The sequence below is a fragment of the Schistocerca gregaria genome, chromosome 5 (assembly GCF_023897955.1).
Source record: "Schistocerca gregaria isolate iqSchGreg1 chromosome 5, iqSchGreg1.2, whole genome shotgun sequence".
In the NCBI taxonomy this organism is placed as follows: domain Eukaryota; kingdom Metazoa; phylum Arthropoda; class Insecta; order Orthoptera; family Acrididae; genus Schistocerca; species Schistocerca gregaria.
Window position 1 is genome coordinate 537,580,019 of NC_064924.1, and position 26,833 is coordinate 537,606,851.

The window sequence follows — 26,833 nt, forward strand, 5'->3', positions numbered from 1 at the left end:
CAAATTGTGACCTGTAAATAAGGTAACAAGTGAATCATGACTATACAATTAGTTTTTCGTCATTGGTGCTCCCTGATACACAGGCGTCATTTGTGTTCCTGGAGCTATTACTACAGCTGGCGGTTTGAACTTATTCCTGTGAAATCAATGAAAGTGGAATCATACATTTATAGAGGTTGAGGAATGTTCCCTTCCTTGTGATTACGTGGTATGTTGTGAATACTTACGTAATTGTGACGGATCAATAAGAGGTCATCCACCTTGTCTGATTCCAGGCACGATCTTTTGCTGGACAGCAGGTGACGGGCCGGGCTAAAATTTCTCTCGCTGCCAGCACTAGTGGCAGGAATACAGAGAACTCTTCTGGCTACTACCGACAGCCTTGGAAATAACCCCGTGTGCGTTTTCCACCACTGCAAAATTTGTCCTTCGGCGGATTTGGAGAGCAAAAGGTACTTGTCGAGTTCGTTGGTAGTAACGGTGTGTCCATCTTCGTCGTCCTCATCCGAACTCCAGTCCATCCTGGACTTTTTCATGGGAAGAACTTGGTCGTTGTTTGCTTGAATGGACTCAAGACATGAATGAAAATATCCGTAAGATATTCCTGTCACCTTCAAATATGTATACACCGTAGTTAGAATTACTGGTTACTAAAACTACTATATTTGCGGTGACATTTTATATATATCGCACAAAGTACATCAAAACGCATTGTGGAATGTTTAAGCTGCGAAAGCTTTTCCAATTATCACATTATAGACGTAATAAATGTTCATCTAACGAAAGATGCCAGATTAGATAAACAAACATGCGTTTACTAATTGGTTTCAGTGAATGAACCTTATCATTTATGGACAGTTACGAGTAAAATCGTCGAACTTCAGCATACGCGGCTTGCTTTTCGTCTGCTGTCAGTTTCTACAAATGACGCCGTGATGGCCATAGAATCGTGGCAACGTAATGGATAGCCTCAATGTTGCACTTCTCTGTGATGAAGTATGTTGCTCTCCTTTTTATTTTCGCCATAAGCTGAAAAGGAAACTCAATATACATAACTGCACTCTGATAATTCAACAGTTCTATTAAGGATCGTAACCTATAGAATGTGTTCTTACCTCGTTGTCACTGTCTGTTGGTTCACAATGATGGTACAGACTCTAGTACCACGACAGCATACTTTCCAACGTTGTTAACTTTGCAGTTCCCAAATCCAAGCTCGCTTCTTTAAATGGGGTTAGAAAAGCGACAACGTCTCGTACGCACCCTTCTTGTAAGGTTACTAAGAATGTCGATTGCCTCCGGGTTTCTAGTAGATCTCGGAATATCGTCGATTTGACTTATGACGGAATTGAGCATTGACAGTATACCCTTCCACCGAGTTACAGCTTCTTGTTTCACAGAGTGCCACAGACGCCCGAGTGACCCGATCTCTTCAAATAGCCTACTACAGCTCTTGCTGATAGTAGACATGACATGATTTCAGGGGCTTCGTCTTCAACAAACGTCTCTAGAAATGTGTGACGAAGCGCAGTCATCAAGCACTGGTCAAAGCAAGGCCAACGTTCGTAAGATTGAAGTGCCTTCTTCATATTAGCCATAGCCATAGTAACATTTCGTAAAATCATTCTTCTTAATTCCTAACTCAAGCATCCGCTCTTCGATTTCGTGCCGTTGTTCTCTCCTGTCTTATGTACGTCCGGAAACTCGGTTTTTATCAAAACAAGCGTTTCTAGCTGTCACTCATCAATCACATAATGGGACGCCTCAGTCAAAAAATTTCTCTTCTTGTAGTTATCAGACCACAGATCAGCGTCTAAAGAGCACATTTTGTTTTTTAAGGCTTGGACACCATTGTCACCCGTATATTGTCTGCCTTTTCTTTAATATGCCGCGATACAGTGGTAGGGTGCAGAAGAACATCTTGTATAGTGACTTTGCCGTAAGTGGCTACAACATTGATGAGCTCCTGCGAATAATTCTTGAAGCCCATCTTACTACAAGTATTTAACGGTAGCAAATCTATTCCACTCATATCAACCAACCTATCAACAACAACTTTCTTTATGCCACTTGGTACTGCAAGTGGAAGGTGGGCTTCTGCTCCGCATTTACTTTTACAGTGCCGAAGGATACCTGATGTGCTTGACTTATACGAAAGTATGGTATCACATGTGGTACATTGCACGATACCAGCAGAAGCCTGCGTGGCAGGATCCACTACAAGTGCAAACGATTTCCAAGCTTCACTTTCCGCCTTCTCTTCCCACATGTCTTTCTTCTTCAGGACTAATGTGCCGCACCTAATTCTCTCCATAATACTTCTCTTCGCTTCATGAATGGAACGTTTACGACCTATACTTGGTTTTTGTATCAGGAAGTTGTTTCTGAAAGTATTTGTTTGGAGTGTAGCCATGTATGGAAGTGAAACATGGACGATAACTGGTTTGGACAAGAAGAGAATAGAAGCTTTCGAAATGTGGTGCTACAGAAGAATTCTGAAGAAAAGGTGGATAGATCACGTAACTAATGACGAGGTACTGAATAGGATTGAGGAGAAGAGAAGTTTGTGGCACAACTTGACTAAAAGAAGGGATCGGTTAGTAGGACATGGTCTGAGGCACAAAGGGATCACAAATTTAGCATTGGAGGGCAGCGTGGAGGGTAAAAATCGTAGAGGGAGACCAAGAGATGAATACACTAAGCAGATTCAGAAGGATGTAGGTTGCAGTAGGTACTGGGAGATGAAGAAGCTTGCACAGGATAGAGTAGCATGGAGAGCTGCATCAAACCAGTCTCAGGACTGAAGACAGCAACAACAACAACTTGGTTTATCCATAACGCTGTCTATGCTGCTCAAAGCCAGGTCGTCAACTGCATTTACACACGGTTTCTAATGCGATTCGGCACTGTAGAGCGCGCGGCGATTGTACTGTCACCGGCCGAGATTGTCCAGTCCAACCGATAACCGAGAGGTGGAGGACAACCGGCCTCATGCTGCATTAGACGGCCCCAGCCATAACGCAGCGTGAGCCTTTCCCACCCGTCGATCGGTGGCACGAAATGGGAAATGCTCGAGCGGCTGTTGCCATCAAAATGCAGAGCTCTACTTTGTAGCGCCCATCCGAGATGGGCACTAGAGTTACCATGAGTGAGATTCCTATACAGGGACAATTAATTGAGACCAAAAGGGTCGTCTTACTGAAACGGGCGCCAGGGTCGCCCGGTTGTAAGGTTCGCATATTGTGCGTATGATAATTAGTAGCTGAAACGGAGACAGGTAAGACTGTACGAGGGAAAAAGGGAAGGAGGAGGAGGACGACAAGTGATAAGTCACTTCTGTGAAAAAAAATCTTCTCTCACCGGTCCTCATCAGGAGCGACGAACACACACCGTTCGATACATCCGTACACCCTACAAGTAACAGACGCAGCATTCTACTGATAAACAGAAACGAGGATGGCTTGATGAAAGAAGAACTTAATGTTGAGCCTATTACAGAATTTGTCGGTCTTCAAGCAGAAACGTGTGCTGTCAAGATGTAGTCTGGGCATTAAATGCACCGGGACAAAGGTGTCAAACGACTTTCTGTTAATAGGTTAAGTATTAATAACCACACGCTGCATGGGTTGGATTTGGAAGTAGAGACCTCTGTGCACTTTGTAATTCAGGTAAAGCAACATGTTGTTTTCACTATAAAATATCACAAACTGGCTTTATCTGTACAGGGTGAAAAAAATTATAAAGTTATAGGTACTGTAAATACTTTGGAATTGGGATCACTATTGCCTGAAAAATTAAGATGGTGATAATGAGGTTTGATTTTATAATAAAAATAGATAAAAATGTAACTGTTGTGAACACTTTAAAAATCTGCCATCTCCTGTGTTTGCCTTACATGCACGAAAACTGTAAGCTGCAGGTGATAATAATAAGTTACAGTCTTCATCTGACTTTTGTTAGGAATGTAATATTTTTATAATAAACATTTATGTACAGAGTATTCTCGTTTAACTTTTTCCTGGGTCCCCCTTCTGCAGTTTGTTACAAACAGGGATACAACATTTATTGATGAGAGAGAATTGGAGGTGATTACATTTGTTTTCTATACATTAGTTATACTGCTAGAGATACTATTTTTGAACTTAGAAGAGAAAAATATACGTGTAATAATACATGTGAATCAGTAGTCCCCATAATTGCTTTTTCATTAGAACGGTTATAATTTATTGAAAACGGAAATTACCAAAACAGGGTGATTTGTAGGTTGCTATTAAATTTCCCTCCTGTCAAAGAACTTCCTCTTTTACTGCACTCAACCAACTAGGGGAGGCCAAGAAACCTGTGCCGTCGTCCTCCCAAAGTCTTTCCAAACTGATTTCTCGCTCTACCATTGATGATTTACGCGTTTATTATCGGTTTCGTCCAATGGTCGTAATATTTCGGGACACAATATAGTTTCTCTAAACAGAAGAAAAATATATATATTCCAATTGCTTAGCAAATGAAAGACATTATTTCCAATTGAATGAGGGTGGTAGATGTAAGTGATGTATACCGCTGATTAGCAGACTGTATGATACTCGACAAACACTTTAACTTCCGTACAGTATTAACTGGTAGATATATTGACATTACTGATTGATTTTACTTCGTTACACCTCAAACTGACTGAATCTATACAATCTATAGATGGCTTCAAAAGTGTTGATGCACGAGAACTGCAATCAAAACCATTGAAATTTTATTTAAACCAACGATTAATGTAGCGCACAAGTCAGTATGAAACGATATTTGGGACCAATTACTGTATCACAGTCAGCGTGCATGAATTCTACGATTTTAGTTAATTATAAAAGTACCATTTTCACTGAGACTCTATGTCACTACTTTAGTTTGTTTCACTCCAGATCTGTTCGTCATCTTCAGATGGTGAGGAAATTTGGTGCACTATCACTGCTGCCTACTAAATCTTGTGTTCTTAAGGAAGCCCCCATGAAATTAGTAACGGTCAGAAGATCCGAAAGTCGGTAGTAGTAACTGGTTGTGTAACTTGCATGTTTTACTAAGTGGGCTCTCACCAACCGACAAAATCATATTTTGATGATCACAAATAACTTCATGATGTATGTTGGTAAAGTCTTGCTTTATTTTTTTGTGGAATTTACTATGATGAATGGGTTGCTTTAGTTTTCCACGCTAGTCTGTCCCGCGTAAGTCTCTTTATCACTGCATAACAGCGAAAATTACATCATTTTGAACTTACTTTATGTAAGCCTTGCTCTCCTTTTGCAAATGTTTCCCATCACAGTTCTTTCCATTACCAAACTTCTCATTTCTTGGTGACTCTGGATATGGCTTATCAATCGATTCGTTAATTTAGTCAGGTTGTACCACCTGTTCCTTATTTCTTCAATTCACATCAGTATCTCTCCACGAGTCACGCCTTCTACCCATGTAACGTACAATATTTTCCTGTATCCCGTATTTAAAAGCTGCTAACCTCTTCCTGTCTGAACTACTTAAGTACGTTTTTTTGCAGTCGTATTATGCTACGCCCCTGACAAATACTTTCAGAAATTACTTTTAAATATGTGTCTGGAGACAACACATTTTCCATTTCTGAACACTTCCTTTGCTATTGCCAGTCTGCTTTCGTGTATCCTCTCTACTCCGGTCAGTTATTGTACTGTTCACATAGCAAAACTCATTTACTGCTTTTAGACACAAATTTTCTAAACAAGTACCCTCTCTATCTGATATCAGTTGACTACATTCCATTATTCTTGTTTTACTTTTTTTGTGTCACCTCATAGCTCTTTTCAAGGTACTATCCGCTACGTTAAACTGCTCTTCCAAGTTCTTTGCCGACTCTGAACCTATGACACTGTCATCAGCAACTGTTTGTTTATTTATTTATTTCTCCAGCATTGTTACCATTTTCCAAATTTCTCGTTCGGAGCCTTAAACTCCACCAACTTGCTAAAGTACTAGACAAACATAGTGTTATATACTAGGCTGTTACCAGCTCTTCTTCCAGCGGAAGATCCCGTCAGCCTCCTTATCACGTATACCGCCGGCGGCTGCCGTAGAGGACTGCGTTCATGCGGCTTTCTGGTGCCTCGTAGGCTAAACTCTGAAGATTTACTCTTAGTAATCCCAGGCGTGTGTTTCGCTGATTTAATGGCCTGATAAGCTAATTCCTCGTCCTGGCTTCACGGGAGGGCTCCAAACATCACATTTGTGATTACACAACTAAGGGTGATCCTGGGAATATACCCTCAACCGCCCCCTCCCCCACACAGTGGACTTAGCTTTACATAATACTAGCGGTCTGGTTCATAATCTCTCGCTTTGCTATATACGTCTTTCATTTAATTATAAGCAGAGTCAGGCCTTTCCGTGGTCGGAAAATTATCTGCCTTAATATTAGGAATAAGAAAATCAACCCTCGCCCAGTTCTGTAATAACAGATATCTCCTGCTCACGTAGAAAGTATTGTAAGAACAAGAAGAAATAAATACGGCATAATGTTCTATGGTGTTACATGTTTATCGTGATGAAAATGTAAAGCGGATTAACCGTATATGAGACAGGAGTTACTGTTGATAATTTGTTTTAGCCATGCGTATTTCTATGAAATTCACGAATAGATACATCATTAAAGTGACGTACCTCTCGAATTTGATTGTAAGTAGGTGATAATATTTCTAAATAACTCGTCACTCATGTAAAAAGTGTGTATCGATCACGAGACATTAGGTGGGATTAAGAAAGGTGATCACACACGAGGGCAATGGAGCGATGTGTTTCACCAACTACAGATATTAGCAATAACCAAATTTTACATCAATTCACTAATTATATTTGTTGCCATCAGTTCCTTTAAGGAGTATAACCTGGACAGACATACGATACAAATCCACTCTCCTAAAACTCTTCCACGAAATACACTCCTGGAAATTGAAATAAGAACACCGTGAATTCATTGTCCCAGGAAGGAGAAACTTTATTGACACATTCCTGGGGTCAGATACATCACATGATCACACTGACAGAACCACAGGCACATAGACACAAGCAACAGAGCATGAACAATGTCGGCACTAGTACAGTGTATATCCACCTTTCGCAGCAATGCAGGCTGCTATTCTCCCATGGACACGATCGTAGAGATGTTGGATGTAGTCCTGTGGAACGGCTTGCCGTGACATTTCCATCTGGTGCCTCAGTTGGACCAGCGTTCGTGCTGGACGTGCAGACCGCGTGAGACGACGCTTCATCCAGTCCCAAACATGCTCAATGGGGGACAGATCCGGAGATCTTGCTGGCCAGGGTAGTTGTCTTACACCTTCTAGAGCACGTTGGGTGGCACGGGATACATGCGGACGTGCATTGTCCTGTTGGAACAGCAAGTTCCCTTGCCGGTCTAGGAATGGTAGAACGATGGGTTCGATGACGGTTTGGATGTACCGTGCACTATTCAGTTTCCCCTCGACGATCACCAGAGGTGTACGGCCAGTGTAGGAGATCGCTCCCCACACCATGATGCCGGGTGTTGGCCCTGTGTGCCTCGGTCGTATGCAGTCCTGATTGTGGCGCTCACCTGCACGGCGCCAAACACGCATAAGACCATCATTGGCACCAAGGCAGAAGCGACTCTCATCGCTGAAGACGACACGTCTCCATTCGTCCCTCCATTCACGCCTGTCGCGACGCCACTGGAGGTGGGCTGCACGATGTTGGGGCGTGAGCGGAAGACGGCCTAACGGTGTGTGGGAGCGTAGCCCAGCTTCATGGAGACGGTTGCGAATGGTCCTCGCCGATACCCCAGGAGCAACAGTGTCCTTAATTCGCTGGGAAGTGGCGGTGCGGTCCCCTACGGCACTGCGTAGGATCCTACGGTCTTGGCGTGCATCCGTGCTGTCCGATCCCAGGTCGACGGGCACGTGCACCTTCCGCCGACCACTGGCGACAACATCGATGTACTGTGGAGACCTCACGCCCCACGTGAAGAGCAATTCGGCGGTACGTCCACCCGGCCTCCCGCATGCCCACTAAACGCCCTCGCTCAAAGTCCGTCAACTGCACATACGGTTCACGTCCACGCTGTGGCGGCATGCTACCAGTGGTAAAGACTGAGATGGAGCTCCGTATGCCACGGCAAACTGGCTGACACTGACGGCGACGGTGCACAAATGCTGCGCAGCTAGCGCCATTCGACGGCAACACCGCGGTTCCTGGTGTGTCCGCTGTGCCGTGCGTGTGATCACTGCTTGTACAGCCCTCTCGCAGTGTCCGGAGCAAGTATGGTGGGACTGACACACCGGTGTCAATGTGTTCTTTTTTCCATTTCCAGGAGTGTAGTTAACGCAATAAAATGTATCTTCAAATCGAAATTATAATTGCTTCAATTTAACAAAACGTTTGTCTGTCTGGTCATATTCGGGAAAAGAATATATAGTCACACGCTGTACCAACTAAAAGAGCAAGTGGAATGATTCGTATAGTAATTACATCGGGGTGGATAAAAAAGTTTCCGTTTGAGTGTATTGATATAGTGACATACGCGCAACTCCGATGGGGGTATGTAAGCACAATCATGTAGGCAGTGTATGAGCACGGCATTTGATTTTCCCGATATGCTTGTGATAAATGCGAAAACGTGAACTATAGCGACATTAGTATAAAATGCCTCCGATCAAGACCAACGTCTTGTTAACCTCGGCGCTCCAAGTTCCGTGTTGGGTGCTGCTGCTTCATGATAACTCACGTCCTCACATCGCAACTGTAACACAGACGTTACGACAAATCAAGTGGGACGCCCTCGGCAACTTGTCCTGTAGGTCTGATCTTTTCTAATGGGATTACAGCGCCTCCGATCCCATAGAAAGTGGCCGGTTGCGAGTAGCACTCGCGCACTAACTAACTAACAATCCATTCCGGAAGTCTAGTGCTCTGACAATTTTTACCTGTTGTCCACATTTGTTCTGCCAAGATATCGGACCCAGGGATTCCGAAACTTTTAAAATATTTTAATTTAATTTAATTTAATTTAATTTAATTTAAAGTCTGAAAAAAGTCATACGAACAAAGAAATATTTTTTCGAGTGATATAAAAATTTAACAATTTCAGATTTTGCCCTTCACTCTTACTGTGGAACTGTGAAGCCTTTCTCCTCCTCAAATTTCATGAATCTAGACTAACGGGAAGTGCCCTATACGGTTAAAAGAGTGAGTTCGCGAATATCTAAATATGTGACATAAAATGCCGTATTTTTTGATTGCACTGATTTAGAAGCTAACGTTTATTATACAGCCAAGGGATCATAGGACTTAGTGTGCGAGATAAATTTGAACTTGATACGTCCACTCGTTCCTGAGGAAAAATAACAGTTTTCGATTCTTTTCTTTGGTTGCACTGCGAAACCTTGCTATCTGCGAAAGTCATGATTCTAGATTAACTGGAAGTACCCTGCAGGTTTTGATGAGCGAGCTTGGAAGAAACTAAATATGTGACATCAATGTCCGTACCTTTCGACGGCATTGGCTAAGAACTTACATTTAGTACAACGCCAAATGACTATACACCTTAATAAGAAACATATCTTTTAGCTTGATACGTCTACCCGTTCTGGGGAAGAAGGTGGGCTTAAGTGACGGACGGACGAACAGAGAGATAGTCACGTAACAGATGAAAAGAAAGTTTTAGTCTGATATAATTGCGAGGAGTGTTTTTTAGGTAAGTACCGTTTTGACACACCAGGGCCGCAGCGCTGCAGTCGGCGTTCTGCGCATGTGCACTGGGTTCTTAAATATTTTGTCTACGCAATGATGCCATTACAGACTGATTTCTTCTTGTTTACGTTGCGTACTGAGTATTTAAGATGCCTCTGATAATTATGAGTCGCCGGCCTGAGTGGCCGATGGTTCTAGGCGCTGCAGTCTGGAACCGAGCGACGGCTACGGTCGCAGGTTCGAATCCTGCCTCTGGCATGGATGTGTGTGATGTCCTGAGGTTATTTAGGTTTAATTAGTTCTAAGTTCTACGCGACTGACGACCTAAGAAGTTAAGTCCCTCAGTGCTCAGAGCCATTTGAACAATTTTTTTTAATCATGAGTCCCGCCGTCTGTGAAGTGCGGGCTGTTATAAGATTTATTAATGCTAAAGGCCTAAAAGCGATCGATATTCGTCGTGAGATCTGTGCAGTTTACGGAGAAAACATTATGAGTGATGGAATGGTAATAAAGTGGGTGAGAGCATTTATAGGTAGCCACAAAAATGGGCATGATGAACAACGGAGTGGGCGTCCTTCGGTCGTTAATAAAAGTTTGGTGCAGGAAGTGGACGATGAGGTGAGAGAAAACAGACGCTTTAATATTTTACTCCTTGCGTGATGACTTTAGAAATGGTTCTCGTAGTGTTTTGTATGGAATTGTGACGGAGCACTTGAATTGTGCGCACGTTGGGTACCGAAAATCGTGACGGATGTGCACAAAACCAAACGTTTAGACAGTGCATTGACATTCCTTGAGCAGTACCACAATGACTCTGATGATTTCTTAAGCCAAATTGTTACTGACGATGACACATGGGTGGCCTATGTTACACCAGAATCAAAGCAACAGTCCATGGAATGGCGGCATACATCCAGAAAGGTGAAGTTTACGCAAACAATTTCTGCTCAGAAAATCATGTGCACAGTTTTTTGGGACAGAAAAGGAGTATTGCTTGTGGAATTTCTGCCTAGTAATGAGACAATCAATGCAGCAACTTACTGTAAGACATTGAACAATCTGCGCCGTTCAATTCAGAACAAAAGTCGTGGCAAGTTGAGCAAGGGCATATATTTTCTGCAAGACAATGCCGGCCCGCATGTGGCAAATCAGACCAAAGATGTCATCACATCTTTTCCATGGGGAACTCTAGATCATCCTCCGTACAGTGCCGATCTTGCACCCTGTGACTACCATCTGTTTACAGCACTTGAAAGAACACCTGGGTGGCCAGCGTCTTCATGACGCTAATGAAGTCAAAACAGTGGTGATGCAGGGGTTAACAAGTCTGGAGGCAGACTTTTATGAGGAGAGTACTCAAAAACTGGTGCAATGTTATGACAAGTGCCTCAATATTGACAGAAATTATGTAGAAAAGTAGATTAAGGTACAGTCTTCATGAAACAATAAAATTATTGAGATATCTTAGCACGTCTTTCTTTAAAATTTCAAAACGGTAATTACTTAGAAAAACACACCTCGTACAATAAACAATTTTCAAATTTTACCCTTTAGTTGTAGTGTAAAATCTTGCTTCTTGGCAAGCTTCATGATTCTAGTCACCGAGAAGTATCCTGTAGGTCTTGATAAGTGAATTTGCGAGTAACAAAATATGTGACATAAATGATCCTACGTTTTGATTAAATTAAGTCAGAGGCTTCACTTTCTTCCACCGCCTAGGGACCATAGGCCCTAATGTGTGGCATAAATTTTTACTTCCTACGTCTACCCGCTTCTGATTGAAAGGATTTTGCACAATCTGACACCTAGACATACAGATAACAAAGTGATTTTATAAGGGACCCGTTTTTATTCAGAGAAATACAGAACGCTAGAAATTCGTTGAAGGGTCGACGTTCCCTGTCGAATGGGGATCTGCAGCTGATATTTAGGGACTTCTTCACGCAGAAAGATAAGGCATTTTACCAGATGGTTATCTTCAACACTGTGCGACGGCGAGTGCATTACCTCAATGCTCACGGAGATTTTGTGTGACTGGCATGCTGATTCTGGACTGCATGGCCTTCCAGCAGCCTTACATAACAAGCATACAACTTTGATTTAAGAATCAGTCGTGTCAATGCAAGTGACTAATGCAACGCACAGGTACATTGTTCTAAATCTACGCAGTTGCTTCCGTACCATTCAGCGGCTTCGGACAACGAGGGACGCGCCCGCCCGGTCACACGTAGCGGTGGGAAACATAGACTTTGAGACAAACTTGCTAAATATGGGCGATCGGCTACTGGACAGATTCGAAGCCTACAGGTGTGTGTGGTAGGTGAGCGGTAAGTAAATTCGAGGCATCGAGTAGTAGCTCTTCGGATCTGAAATTGTTCTTCATTCATGTCAGTGAGCGGAACCAAGATTCTGTGGTACTGTGCTGTAATGACGTCCCACGCTACATGCTGAATTTGTTCCACGACATAAACTGTTATAGTAAGAAACTCCTCCCAAACTACAGAAAAAATGCGCTATAGACGATATGAATAAATGCGTTTATGTAATTTACTGTTATGCAAGCTTTTGTCACCCAATGAAAGTACAAAAAAGGGGAAAGGTCTTCAGAGTTCTGTTTCAATATATTCCTCCATGCTCAGAGCCAATATTAGTCTGAATCTCTATCAATCAAACCATTATCATATTGTACCCGACTACATGTAGATTTACATTTATTGTGATGCCTCACACAAAACGATTTAGACTACGACAACCAGTAACTAAATCCATCAGAATTAAAAATCAGATCAAATTGTAAAAATCGTGACATAAGAATCACAACTTAGCAAAATTTTTAAATTTGTTTTGCCCATGTTACAAGATACAAGTTCTGGAATTGATCTTATACTCTCTAACGAGCAGTTATTTGGTAACATTAAAATGATCTTACTCCTCCAAATGCAACAACAGTTAGAGAATTGCTAATAATTTTAGTTTATGTGCACTCACAGCACGTTTTATACGCGAGAAAATTCCAAATCGCACCTTCTAGAGTGCTTTCAATTTGAAGAAAGGCACACTGCAAAGTTTTTAAAATCTGGTGAGGGCTGCTATGATTTAGTACGGAGTTTAATGTCTCTGCCACAACAACAGACGACCCTTAAAACATGAAATCAGCTGTCATATTTTGGGGATCTCTGCATGCCCCGTATATTCGACATTGCTTAAATCTCGTTGTGCGTGAGGCAGTACAAAACATTTCATTCAAAATAACTGTTATGCGTTTCTAAAGAGGAGAGCTATACTTTATAAAACCTTATGAAATATGAAAATAATGTAAAATAAAATAAGTAAAATAAAATAAAACTCCGATGATACCGTCAGTCAGCTCCAAGAAAGTTACGATGTTTAATTGTCGAATTATTCAGATATTAAACTTCCTGGCAGATTAAAACTGTGTGCTGGACCGAAACTCGGACTCGGGACCTTTGCATTACGGTAGAGCAAAAGTCCCTAGTGCGAGTCTCGGTCTGGCAAGCAGTTTTATTCTGCCAAGAAATTTCATATCAGCGCACACTTCGCTGCAGAGTGAAAATTTCATTCTGATAACATTCCCCATGCTGTGGCTAAACCATGTCTCCGCAGTATCCTTTCCTACAGGTATGGTAGTTCTGTAAGGTATGCGTAAGAGCTTGTGTGAAGTTTTGAAGGTAGGAATTAAAACTGTGAGTACGGGTAGGAGCTCGTGCCTGGGTAACTCAGTTGGTAGAGCGCTTACCCACGAGAGGCAAAGGCTCTGAGTTCGAGTCTCGGTTCGACATACTATGTTAATCTTCCTTGAAGTTTCGTACCAGTGCACTCTGCGCTGGAGAGTGAAAATATCATTCTGTAGACAGATATTGCTTTTTGGCATATTTTCCTCGAAGTATTGATTTTCTGAAGTTGCAAGATCCATATGACTGATGTATCAACCGCTTAAGATACTATACCTATCAGCTCGTTGGCAACCAGTGAGGATGTCTCTCCAAAATAAGAACACATATATGCCAAAAATATGAACATACTAACTTCTGAAAAAAATTGGTGAAATTTTGTTTGTAAGTCGTACAAGCGATCAGTTCCTGCTCCTAAGACACATAAACTGTCATGTTGATTGTAAATGACAACATTATTTCATTTATAGATCTTGATAATTAAACATTATTGTAGTAAGTAAATTATATGATGTATTCAATAAAATTATGAAGAAATGACAAGAAGAATTTTTATTTCAAAAATTTCAAGTTCATATTCAGAAATTATTAGCGATTTTTTTTAATTTTTGCTGGTGAAGACATGTGAAACTTTAACGGAAATATTAAAACTGCAAGGGAGGTAACGGAAATTTAATTCATTATATGTTAAGTATATGTTCTTTCAATACAGTTAAATCAAGGAAAAATGCAGGTACAGTAAACATACATCTTTAAAAGCATAGCGTATTCCATTCATTTATTCTAGCAGTTAATAGGTAATTAGGGAGTAATTAAAAAGAGATAGCTCACAGCAGTGAGAAATCAGGTATGATCCGACCTCTTAGAAGAATGGTCTTCTTCATCTCTAGAACGTATGTACCTTTCAAACGGTAATCTTAGTGGCAGTTACAGCAGTACGTAAAAGAATGAAATGACTCTTTCCTTCTGGACAGTACCTTGTTATGAAACTATCTTTTATCTTAAGCTAAGCAAGTGTGACAGAAAGAACTTCTGGTAAAGTTGGCAAAATAGGGGATAGATGCTAGTAACAACTGAAGCTGTGATATCTGGTGGCGAGTCATCCTAGAGTAGCTGAGCACTTTACAGTGCTGCCCACGAAAAACAAAGTCCCACGTTGTTGTACCTATGTGGCACATTGTTTTAATCTACCACGATTTTTTCTAAAAATGTACATACAGGTAATGCCAGACATGACCACTGACAGGAATGACATTCTGAAGATAATGGAGTGTCGTTAGTATATCTTCAGTAAACATTACAGATGTCTTCCTTCTTTGGGCATTCACTTCCGATCTAATATGAATAGTGGCACTTGACACTGCAGAATGTCGCTTTACGAATTGGAGAGGAACATATTGTGGACATGACAGATGTGAAATTCTCAGCTAAATCATGTAGATTAAGTATCAGTGTCGTTATAATATTCTCTGACACAAGGCCGACACTGGGAACTTATAGCAGGAAAAGGAAGGTTGTAGTTCATCGTTCTTCCGTGTCACAATTGTAGGGAGGAAGGGAAATTAAACGTTCTTTTGTTCATGGGCTCGCCTTACATTTTTTTAAAGTAGTTCACCCAAAGCCTGTGAATCTAAATTAAGGTCGCCTGACAGCACTTTCAAGTACACTGTGTGTCAAAATATGTGAAGGGGTATCGGGAGAGACAGTGTTATGAAAACCTGACAGATTTTGGAATGGTCGTCATCGAGCCTCTGTGTATGGTACAACAGGTACATGGTAACACTTTTGCATCTGCGGGATCTATCCGATAACATGTAACGGACTCTCCCCAACGTTCTGGGACATCCCCCCCTCCCCACCCCCCACCCCAACGTTGGTCGGAGACAAGCCGCAGCCGGACCAGTGAACTGCCGACCCATGTCTACGCCGTTAACCCAACACAAGTGTCTGGTTTCGGAGTCGTGTCGTGATCGGAAGCGTGTCCTGCGCATGGCTGTCGCCTCATTACCTTCACTGATGAATTGTGCTTCAGCACTAATTTGGATGACCACGACCGGAGCGTGTGGTGAAGACCTGGCAAGACATCTCATTCTTCCAATGCTCTGGAGAGGCCTAGTGGTAGCATCGTGTTTCAGGTTAGCCATTGGGTGTGACTTCATGTCACGGATGATAGTGGCTGAGGGAACCTGATGGCACAACGGCACGTCACTCGCATCATGCGTCCTTTTGTATTACCTCTGATGCAACACTCTCGTTGTGTCATTTCTCTACTGCACAATGCCAGTCCACGCATAGCAGGTGTCTCATGAAATGTCTACATGATGTTGAGCTACTCGCACGGCCAGCTACAACAGCAGATCTTCCTTCCCCCGCTCAGAAAAAACAAACGTAGGACCAGGCCAAATGTCAGTTTCGTTACAGTTCAAGGATACAGGATTTCAAGGATCACTCACAAGAATGGTGGTTTATCTTGCCTCGGGAGAGGATAGAGCGACTTCCCTGTCACAGTGAACTCATTCACGGCAGAGGGTGATGCACCTCATACTGACAAGTGGGCTCATTGTGTCACCTTTCCTTGAATTATAACACCATTATGTATCAACTGAAAAAACACCGCACAACCTCTCAACCTGTGAATCTTCGTTTCGTTTCCCCATCCCCTTCTCGTTGCTTCACTTTCTTTTCCAGGCAGTGCAATCTAAACGATTTCATTTTCTCAGCTATAAAATCAACTATGCTTGGCGGCCTACAGGAATGCACGCAAGTACGACCCAGCGCCATCGATCCCATCATGTCGTACTGGTCAGGGAGAGCTATGAACGTAATTTAGGAGGTGTATTCAAAGCCAATCGATAAAGATTCCACCTTTGTTCGTTGCTTCGAGGAGCCGCTAGTCCCCTATATCGAACTCCTGCTGTACACTCCCACTGCTCGTGTATCATGTGAAGTTCACTCCGCCAGATACACCAGCTTGAAGCTTCTGCCAAGGAGGATGCTTGGGAAGTGACGATACCTTTACGCATCTGGACCTAATTTGAGGACCTGCTAGGCTACATCGACGTGTCCTCTCGTTGGCAATGCGCGTTTCGCTTGTTTACACAATGTCTTCTCCAATAGAAACGTTAGGCTTGGTTTGGATCACGGCAATATAATTCACTGAGATACGACTGTTTTCTGACCACAACTGTAATTCAGAACATTTATGTAGAACTTGATTTTAGTTTTCAAACAATGTTTCAGCAGCAAACTGATTCCCCTCTCCAAATGCACCTATTACTCTCGTTCGTATTGCTTTCTTGGCGTTACTTAACTGTAAACCTTGCTGAATATTGAAATTTTTCTAGCTGATTAGAACTGTGTGCTGGCCCGAGACTCGAACTCTGGACCTGTGTCTTTCCGGAGCAAGAGCTCTACCATCTCAGCTACCCAAGCACCACTCACGACCCGTCCTTATAGCTTTAATTCCTCCAGTACCTCGTCTCCTACCTTCCAAACTTCACAGAAGCCCTCCTGCGAACCTTGCAGTACTAGCACTCCTGAAAGAAAGGATATCGTGGAGACTTGGCTTTGCCACAGCCTTGGGGATGTTTCCAGAATGAAATTTTCACTCTGCGGCGGAGTGAAAATTTAATTTTTCTGTGCATTGCTTACGTAGCCCATATTTTTCTAGCCAAAAATGAGATGTGTATTGCCTTTTGTATCTGGGGACGATCTTTGACAGCCACATGTAATAGTATTTATGCTTTCAGACCAAGCGAGGTGGTGCAGTGGTAAGAACACTGGAGTAGCATTCGTGAGGAGGATTGTTCAAAGTAACGTTCAGCTACCCTAAAACGCTTCATGCAAATACCCAGATGCTTCCGTTGAAAGGGCACAGCCGATTTCCTTCCAAATCCTTTCCTAAATTTGAGTTGGTACACTGTCTCTGTTGACCTCTTTGTCGACAGTAAGTTAAACACTTATCTCCTCCTCCCTCCCCTATGCTTTCAGATAGTTAATTTGATACTTGTATTGGATTTTTATATCTAGTTTATAGTTTTTTCGTTATTTTTCAAGGTTGTTTTAGTAGAAAACAAAGTCGGTTCATTCCGATTGTTTGTTTCCGAGAACCTAAGAGGACGAAAATTTTATAAGCAATACCAGAACGGCTGCATTTGTCAGAACATACATGACTGGCAGCAGGTGATGATCAAGTTTATTGTTCTGTGAACACAGGTACAGTCAGTTCGTGTAATAATATCGCGATATTCTCACACGCTGATGTGACAGAAGTCATGGGATAGTGATCCGCACATATACAGATGGCAGTAGTAAAGCTTATACAAGATATAAAAGAGTAGTGCGTTGGAGGGATTGTCATTTGCCCACAGGTGATTCATGTAAAACAGTATCCAACGTGGTTACGGCCGCACGTGGGGGAGTCTGTTAGACTGAACGCCGAATGCTAGTTGAAGCTAGATGCATGGCACATACCATTTTGGAAGTCGTTATAGAATCCAGTACTCCGACATCCACAGTGTTAAGAGTGTGCCGAGAATACCAAATTTCAGGCCTTACGTCTCACCACGGACAAAGTACTGGCCGACGGACTTCACTTAACGACCGAGTGCAGCGACGTTTGAGTAGAGTTGTCAGTGCTAGCAGACATGCAACATAGCGTAAAATAACCGCAGAATCAATCTCTGACATACGACTAACGTTTCCACTAGGACAGTGCGGCGAAATTTGGTGTTCATGGGCTATGGCAGCAGACGAACGATGAGAATATTTTTCATAACAGCATGATATGGTCTGTAGCACCTCTCCCTGTCTCGTAACCACATCACTTTCACCCTAGATGACTGGAAAAGCGTGGCCTAGTCGGATGATTCCTGATTTCATTTTATAAGGACTGATGGTATGGTTCGAGTGTGGTGCAGACCCCACGAAGCCATGGAGCCAAGTTGACAAGAAGGCACTGTGCATGCTCGTGATGGCTTCAAATAATGTCGGCTGCAATTACATAGAATGGCCTGGGCCTTTTGCTCGAACTGAACGGATCACTGACTCAAAATAGTTATATTCGGCTACATGGAGACCATTCGCCGCCATCCAGTTTCTTTGTGTTCCCAAACGAAGATGGAATTTTTGTGAGTGACATTGCACCGTGTCACCGGTCCATAGTTGTTCACAATCGGTTTGAGGAACAGTCTCGACAATTCGAGCGAATGGTCTGGCCACCCTGATCTCATCGAACATTTACGGAACATAATCGAGAGATTAGTTCATGCACAAAATCCTGCACCAGCAACACTTCCGCAACTATGGGTGACTTTAAAGGTAGTATATTTCGATATATTTGGCGAGGGATTCCAACGACTCATTGAGTCCATGACACGTCGAGTTACTGCACTTCACCATGCAAAAGGAGGTCCAACACATTATTAGGAGCTACCCCATGACTCTTGTCACTTTGTTGTAACTGCACAATCTTTATAAAAAAATATTTACTTACCACGTAATCAGGTGGCAATGCATGTGACATGATACGAAGGTTTTAATAGACGGTGGAAGCAGTGTTTATAGTGGTAGAAAATATGGCGTCATTCGGAAATTTCTTTACTAAAAATACATGCCACTTGTCTGAGTGCCATTATTTACCAAGGATGTGCTTATGTTCGCTTTCTGTACATGGAAGAAAAACCACAGATATTACTCTTCATCATTCATGATACAGATAGGCCAGTCACAACAGAATAGCGTCCATTTCTAAAATTTATGTTAACCCACAAATAAAACGTTTGGATGTGGAGGTGATTATGCACAAAATAATCTTCTTCTTTTTTTAATTCTAAATTTGTCACTGGAAGAAGTACTTAACCAATACGGATGAAACTCCTGAAAACTGTATGGAAACTGCTGTTGGTACGGGGTCAACAAATATAAGCGGGAGAACGTTAACGTCCAAAATACTAAGCAAAATTATTCACGTAAATATGTGTTTAATCACAAATTAACAAGTTTAACAACGCCAACAGCTAGATTCCGTGTATGGGAACGGTTGCCGTATAGTAGTGGGTGAAACACTTCTACTTCATAGAAATAGTAAATAACTCGGAGCTAAATATAAAAAGACGGATATGAGGGTGATTACACGCTACAGCAATATTTTTAATTTATTTTATATCTGAACACTCTAGTATGAACAAGTACTGATATAGAAATATTACTCGTTCCGTAACTCCATGCCTTCCTCATATTCGCCATACCTTCTACAAAAACTCTCTGACGAGCTCTGATCTTCAAAATCAAGGCAGAAGCCTTTCTCAATACTTTAGCTGCATCAACTGCAGTTTATGAAATCTTTCACAATTCGTAATCTATATGTAGAAGCTTTAAATGTGTGTTCCTCACTAGTTTGTACGAAACATCTCAAAGAAACGATGAAGCTAACCTACCTCCTCGTCCACTGAAGAATCTTACGGATCATATTTCAGGATGTCTCTTACCACTTTTGATTTTCATTTACGCTCCATTACGAGTCGTAGAAAATTTTGCATCCATCACAAATAGCAGTTTTCACAAGAATTAGCAACACTCGCCAAAACAGCAGTAGTGTATGCCATTTACAAAGGAAACTTTAACAGTATTATCTTTAAGAAGGAACTAAAAATTATTTAAACGTACATATTCAATGATGCAGACGAGAGAGATGGTGCTGCCTTCGCCGATGTGATATTCCCCGTTGCCTAGGATGAAGGCAGTCGGGTATATGACGTGCAGGTGGAAATACTGGGTGATCGTGCCTTTGCCAGTCGCCACCTGTTCAACAACAGGAAATAATTAATTATTGAACTGACAGAAGTTATGTAACTTGGTTAGTGTGTAAGTACATAGAAATGTACCTCATGACTAAAGCTAATCTGTACTCTCATGTGACTGTTTTTATGGAATCGTACATAATGATAGAGACATAACATTTAGAAATTCCGAAGATGAGCTCCACATGAACAAATATGGGACAGTGCTGTTGCTAAGAAGCGTCTTATTTTACTCTGTGTCTAAGAAGTATAGGAGTTTGCATTTAGGCTATAGTGAAGTGAAATTTGAAAACAATTGCTAATAAAAAATTTAATTTAGAGCCTCACAGTTAGTTAGTTGCACATGTTTTACAGTAATATCCTCTGATTATCCTTAACCAAATGTCACCTGTATTTATGACTTTTATTTAATCAAAATCATTTACGAAGAATCTTATTTGATCAAGAATACCTCGACATGCCATAGCTGACGATTATCGCAACATTGTGTTAGTGTTTACCATTTTCACCAAACAAACTATACTTACTTAGAAACAATACCATTTATTTAGGTTACCAGTAGGTGTAATATAGTAAACCATTTATAAGTAGTCAGAAACAGCGACGTAGTAACAAATAGTATCTCTCTGAATGAAAATAAAATATTTAACTTAGCCGCCCATTTGTATTACAACAACTTTCCACTGTAATACAGAGTTATCTTCTACCGAATGACGTCTACATAAACGCTCCCAGGTAGCAAAAAGTCATTAAAATTTTATTATTGCTGAAATGTGAGATATCTACCTTAAATGTAGGTTTTATATATTTATTTCAGGAAACTGCAAGTATAACTTACACCAACGTCTGCTTACATCCTAATCAAATTCAGTCAAAACTGGAACCATTCATCACCGTAGTAAATTTAGCAAAGAGATGAAATACGGAAGGCACAATGGAACAACTTGCCACAGAAACAATGCCGAGTAGAGTTCTTGGGTAACACAGATGATAATAAAATATAATAAATAGAAGATGAAAATATTAAAGTGCTGGAAATAAAGGAGCTAAAATAAGTTACAGGTTCCAAAAATATGAGACATAGAAACAGAAAACTCCAGCGGAGAAATGCTTCCGTCGAAGGCTATGTGGTTACGACCTAAGTGCCGCTTGTAGAATAAGTAAGGAAACGGTAAGACGAAGGTGAAGCAGCTATAGGAACATCAGAAGCCCCTATGGCAAATCAATGCTGAGAAAACAAGAGAAGGATGAAAATTACAAGGGCTCTAGACGGGCTATATAAAGAAAAGAAGCTTGAAGACTATGTTAGGGAAGGAGAAGAAGAAGTGGAAGAAAAGGAAGTGAATAACGAGTTTCTGCGAGAAGAATTTTACAGAGCACTTAATGACGTAAGACGAAATAGCGCACCTGGAAACGACATTCCCTGAGAATTATTAACACCCTTGCGATTACTAATCATGACAAGAAAATGTGGTTGGGATGTATCAGAGGGGCCAAATGTTATATGACTTCAAAAATAGTGTAGTAATTCAAATTCAAGGTAAGCGCTCACTCAGAAGCACACAATACATCTGCAAAGTACTAAAAACCTTTACTCACAGAAGAGTGTAAAGACTGTTGGAAACCGACGTCAGGGGAGATCAACTTCGCTTACAAAGAAAGTAGGGATACGGAAGGCAATACTGATCCTACAACTCATCTCTGGAAAACTACTAAAGTATGGAAACTTGCATTTATAGAATTTGTAAAAAAGAAGAAAGCATTTGCCTGGGTTCACTGAAGTCCACCATTTGCAGTTTGTTGTTATTAGGGATAAATTATAAGGAGTGTAAAGGTTACTACATATTATAAATACGTCAAACAGACCAGAGCCATGAAATGGTTGGGGGGGGGGGGGGAGGAGGGGCGGTGGGAGCGTCAGCGGTTAAACAAATTATAGTGAGTACAGTAAGCAGGTGAAGGGCAATGATATGATTTTGTCTACAATCATAGAACCTGAAAAATATTACTAAATGTATTGCCGACAGCAGCATAATAAACAGGTAAAGACTGCGCGGATGGAACAGAAAGATAACAGTTACCTCAACCACGCTGCTTTTCACATGTACAGGTCCAGAGGGATACACATGCATGAAATCAAAGGTTGAAGAAACTTCCGACTAAGTATGCTACCGGTACCAAGCAACACTATGAGGTCTCGTCCAAGTCTGACAGCTGTAGTCAACTGAAGGCCCTGCCAATAGAACTACTTCACAGACGAAATATTTATGAAGGAGGAGGGGTTAAGGACAGTTTCAGACTGACACGAATAGGAATGGCGTTTGGGAGGAGGAAAAATACCATCTCTCAAAGCGATACATTTGCTGGGACAAGAAGAAAAACATTCCCTGTGCATTTTAGTAGTCGTCAGAAATGTACCACATAGAAGATCCTAACTGGAAAAATGTCATAGATTGGCAAATGCACCAAACTTTCATATTACTGCGTCTGGCATCCTCTCCTCAGTGGGTTCCATTTGGCAACAACAGCACAATACCTAGATGATTACACACTTGTAATACGTGCAAATACCTCCACGTACACACACATCAGATTGCAGTGGTTGATAAAAATTGACTGGGCCACTGTTTCCACGTGAATTCCAATCCTGGATAACAAGAAATTGCTGATAATAAGTGATGAATACTTAAAACGCGAAAACTCAATTGGGTCTTGAAAACTAAGCACCACATAGATTCAGTATGCACCACCGTCAGTGCAAGAACTTTACACACATTCGTAGAAACATCGAACACAGAGGAATAGTAATTTTGTTGCCATAAATGACTTTCGCGTGCTGTGACGGGCCCTATGGGGAAATGGTGATCTATACTGTCTCCACTTTCTGAAATTCGTACGCCAATAATGAGGTAAGGGCGTCTCGAAATATATTCGGAAATAAGGAGATAAAACATGAGTACAATACTTCTAATCAGCCAGAGGCTGACCGAACACATTCATCATTGACATATGGGGCGGGTAACATCTTGTTAGTAGTTCGGCGTATTTAATGTTCGTTGACATAGTTCTCCGACTGTTCGACTAGGACTTTCTATTCTTTGTTATCGTTTGCTGGTGGTGGAAGTTTTTGTAAAGAGCCCCGGCATATGCTCTTGATGTGCACACACTGTTTTTGTTCTATTTCGTGCTAAACATGGTGTAGAGAATAAAGTACAATAAAATCATTTCCATTATTTTGTTCTAGAGGTGAAATGCGACAAGCGTTACGGTGTTATTAAAAAAGTTGGAGATACCTGGCACTCGTAAGTACCATTGTCCCTCTTCTGGACGTACTTGATGTGGAGGCTCCAGTCCTCGCCGTTGTTGGAGTGCGACGCCTGGAAACGGTCGTCGTTGGTGTACGTGAACAGGCCGGACGTGAGGATGTGCCAGTCGCGTTTCCTCACCCACGACACCTGGAAATATTCACAGGTTGCAGCACAATGGCACTGCAAGTGCTCATCCGTCTCACATTGTTTTGTGTAGCATACAGCTACCAAACCAACACCGACACAGCTGAAGGCATCAAAATAATTTTGTTCGGAGAGGCCAGTTAAGATAGAACATGATTACAAAGCAGTTTGAATGCGTCATTTGATATGGAGCAGGATGTTCTAAGAACAATGTGATACTTTCTCTTTGCCTCAGTAGTCAATGCCCTACAGAACTTACAAAGATATGCTATTAAGACTATCATAAACTTAACTTCTACTGTTCTATTGTCTTTGTATGAGCAGACAACAGTGAGAATGCAGTCATTTTGTCAGAGCCATATGCTCTTAGTATGGTGACATGACCTTCTTACCCGGCTAGTTTCCTTCCCACGTTTCTCTCTTCTGCGATTAAGCGTAATTCATGGACGTAAGAAGACATTATGTATTTTGACAAGTGATGACCAGTTTTGGTGGCTTAACTGTCATCTTGAAATGGCCGTGAAAGTAATTAAAACGTGGAGCCTAAACGGCTCCGCAATTATTTTCGTTACTGTCAGTTACAAAAATACCGAGAACTGGCCTGTAACCTGTACTTGACGTCAAAATTAGCACATAAAACGGATGCACAACACCATCGCACCGAGTCACTTATTCGGACATTAAAATACGTATGCACACTAGATTACACATGACATCCATATACATATAGCTACAGCAGTATCGTTGCGTGGGCGTATTGCTGTAACAATGAGTACGTGAGGGCACATGTCACCTAGTTTACATACATCTTTACTGGTTGGGCAGTTTATCCACTGTGACTGAGTTATATGTACATATGTATTACAATTCAATTTTGACTTCCGGTACAGCTTACATAGAAAAACTCTGTTTGCAGTTATTGACTGTAACGAAAATAATTAAATAGACGTTTCAACGTATAAAAGTTTTACTAGCCTGTACAGTCTCTTTCTTCCAATTCCTGTTGCCGATTGCGTGGTTGTGCATAATATATTTTGCTTGAAGATTTTAAAGTAATAATGTTCTGGGTGATGGAAACAGTGTTGTGCACTACTAATTGGATTTACAGTACTGTATGCGGCAATCTCTGTCAGCAGTTATTGACTATAGCAAAAATAACTGCACAGACGTGTCACTGAATTAAAAATAAATTACAGTGCTGTACAGGTTCCATGTCTCAATTACTGTCACACATAGCGTATGCTGGGTATGGTAGTTACCCTCCTAAAACTGGCCATCAATGTGTAAACATTTTTAACGTTAAATACAACTGACGCAATACATAGAAATTTTTACAATTTGACTATCGGCTTAGGATCACTTTCCCCTGTTATGGAGATGTCTCATATATTCAACACAATGTGTATTTTTATTATTCGCTCAGAGAGTTGATGTGAGATTGTGTGGTAGTTGAAATAAAAGAGTGAATTTATTTTTTGGAAACATATTCTAACTATTTACAATATTTCTAAAGCATAAGAGGTAAATTTTTTAATGAAAACATGTTCAAAAATTTTATGATACTTGTTTATAAAAAACATTTTTCAATTTGTTCTACGAGATACATATGTAGATATTTTTCGAATATCCTACTCGAAAACAAGCTACGTATAGTAGACCATGAGATTAGCAGGGTTCTTTGAGGTTGATGGCGCTAAATTATAAAGCTTTTTTGGTCATTGTTAATAGTAAAACTACTGGACAATAGGATAAACTGATTGGAAACTACAGTCTTTTAAGTTGGAATGGCAGTTCAGTAGCTATCAATGGTATTCTAGTCATTACTTCGGCTTCGATAATATTATTCAAAGATGCTAGGCGATCATCCTTGGTCTATACATAGTTTTGCGGAGTTGAGAGTACTGAGTAGCATGATCGGAGATCCAATTTAGGTTCAAGACAGTGAATGGAATTCCCGGTATTTGCAAGGAGCTTAGAAATTCCGTAGGCAAGTTCACACTTTCTTCAACGTTTACCGTCGTGTTATTCTATCTGTGTATTCTCTCTTCAAAGGGAGTTTTCTTTTGAATATTATATTTGATATCGTCGACAATGTTATTTTTACTAGCTAAAATGGCTGCTCTTTCTAATGGGCCATCCGAACTTGTATAATTGTGAATAATGGTTTATAACTTTGGATAAATTTGGTCGATGAATTCACTTTCAGCAGTGACTATTTTGCAGAAATTGGTGTTGAGTCTAATGTGACAAGTCGTCTGGTCATTACAATATGTTCCATCACCTACTTGTAAAAGCAAATTGTGGTGTTGTTTATTCTTTCGACAGTTCAACTCTCATATTTTTTGTTAGTGGCATACTTGTATGTGTGGCTACAGATGTGATTCTTTTAGCATGCAATGATTTCGTCTGCTGGTGTTACGTGGGAATAACTGGGGATGTTCGTCGAAAATCTCATGTGAGAGTATGGGTAGAGAGCCTCTAATCACTTCAGAATGCCCACGCAGGTCTTGTAATGTTCTGTCCGTTGCTTCGAGTGAATTTTTATGTGCCATTGTAAATTCGCCACAGAAGATAATATTAGAAGTTCAGCCCTTCCAGACGCCTCGTGCTCTTCGTCTGTTTCGTTGATCTTTTTGTTTTCGCCGTTTTGCTTCAGAACTGAAAAGATTTTCTCCTCTTTTACGTTTGGGTATTCTCTATAATATAAATCCAATCAACTATTTATTAAAAAATACAATAAGTAAAATTAATACACTTCTCACACTTCATTTACGGATTATATTCGGTCACTGTATCACTTTGACTACTTACATTTCACTGTTCGTCCGTATGGTACTCACTCACATCACAACTTTTTCGGTTCTATACTTCTTCAGTGATAAGAAACAGACGTCGGAATGCACGAAGCGCCTTGGTTTTATACCCCTACCAAATGATAGCCCCATAATAAGTGAATTCCAGAACATAGCAAAAAGGCTTCGAATATTCCACAATGTTCCAGAACATTCGACAACATTAAAGTGTGTTCCTCAACGTTCCACAATGATCTGGGGACTTCTGGGAAGTTCTCAAACATTCTGGAATCTTCCAGAATGTTTCAGACTATTCGCGAACGTCCAGAACATCTCGGTCCATTGTGGGACATTCCCGAACA

The 26,833-nt window shown here is 41.1% G+C and overlaps 1 protein-coding gene across 1 annotated transcript in view; it reads right to left on the bottom strand.

The window, feature by feature from the left end:
• Window positions 1-26,833, bottom strand: part of LOC126272414 (obscurin-like) — a 269,386-nt gene that overhangs the window by 76,001 nt on the left and 166,552 nt on the right. Inside the window, exons 4-5 of the mRNA XM_049975253.1 lie at window positions 23,521-23,682; window positions 20,094-20,228 (exon numbers count right to left, since the gene is read on the bottom strand). Of these exons, the coding sequence (XP_049831210.1) occupies window positions 20,094-20,228; window positions 23,521-23,682 (297 nt within the window). The remainder of the gene's footprint in view (window positions 1-20,093; window positions 20,229-23,520; window positions 23,683-26,833) is intronic.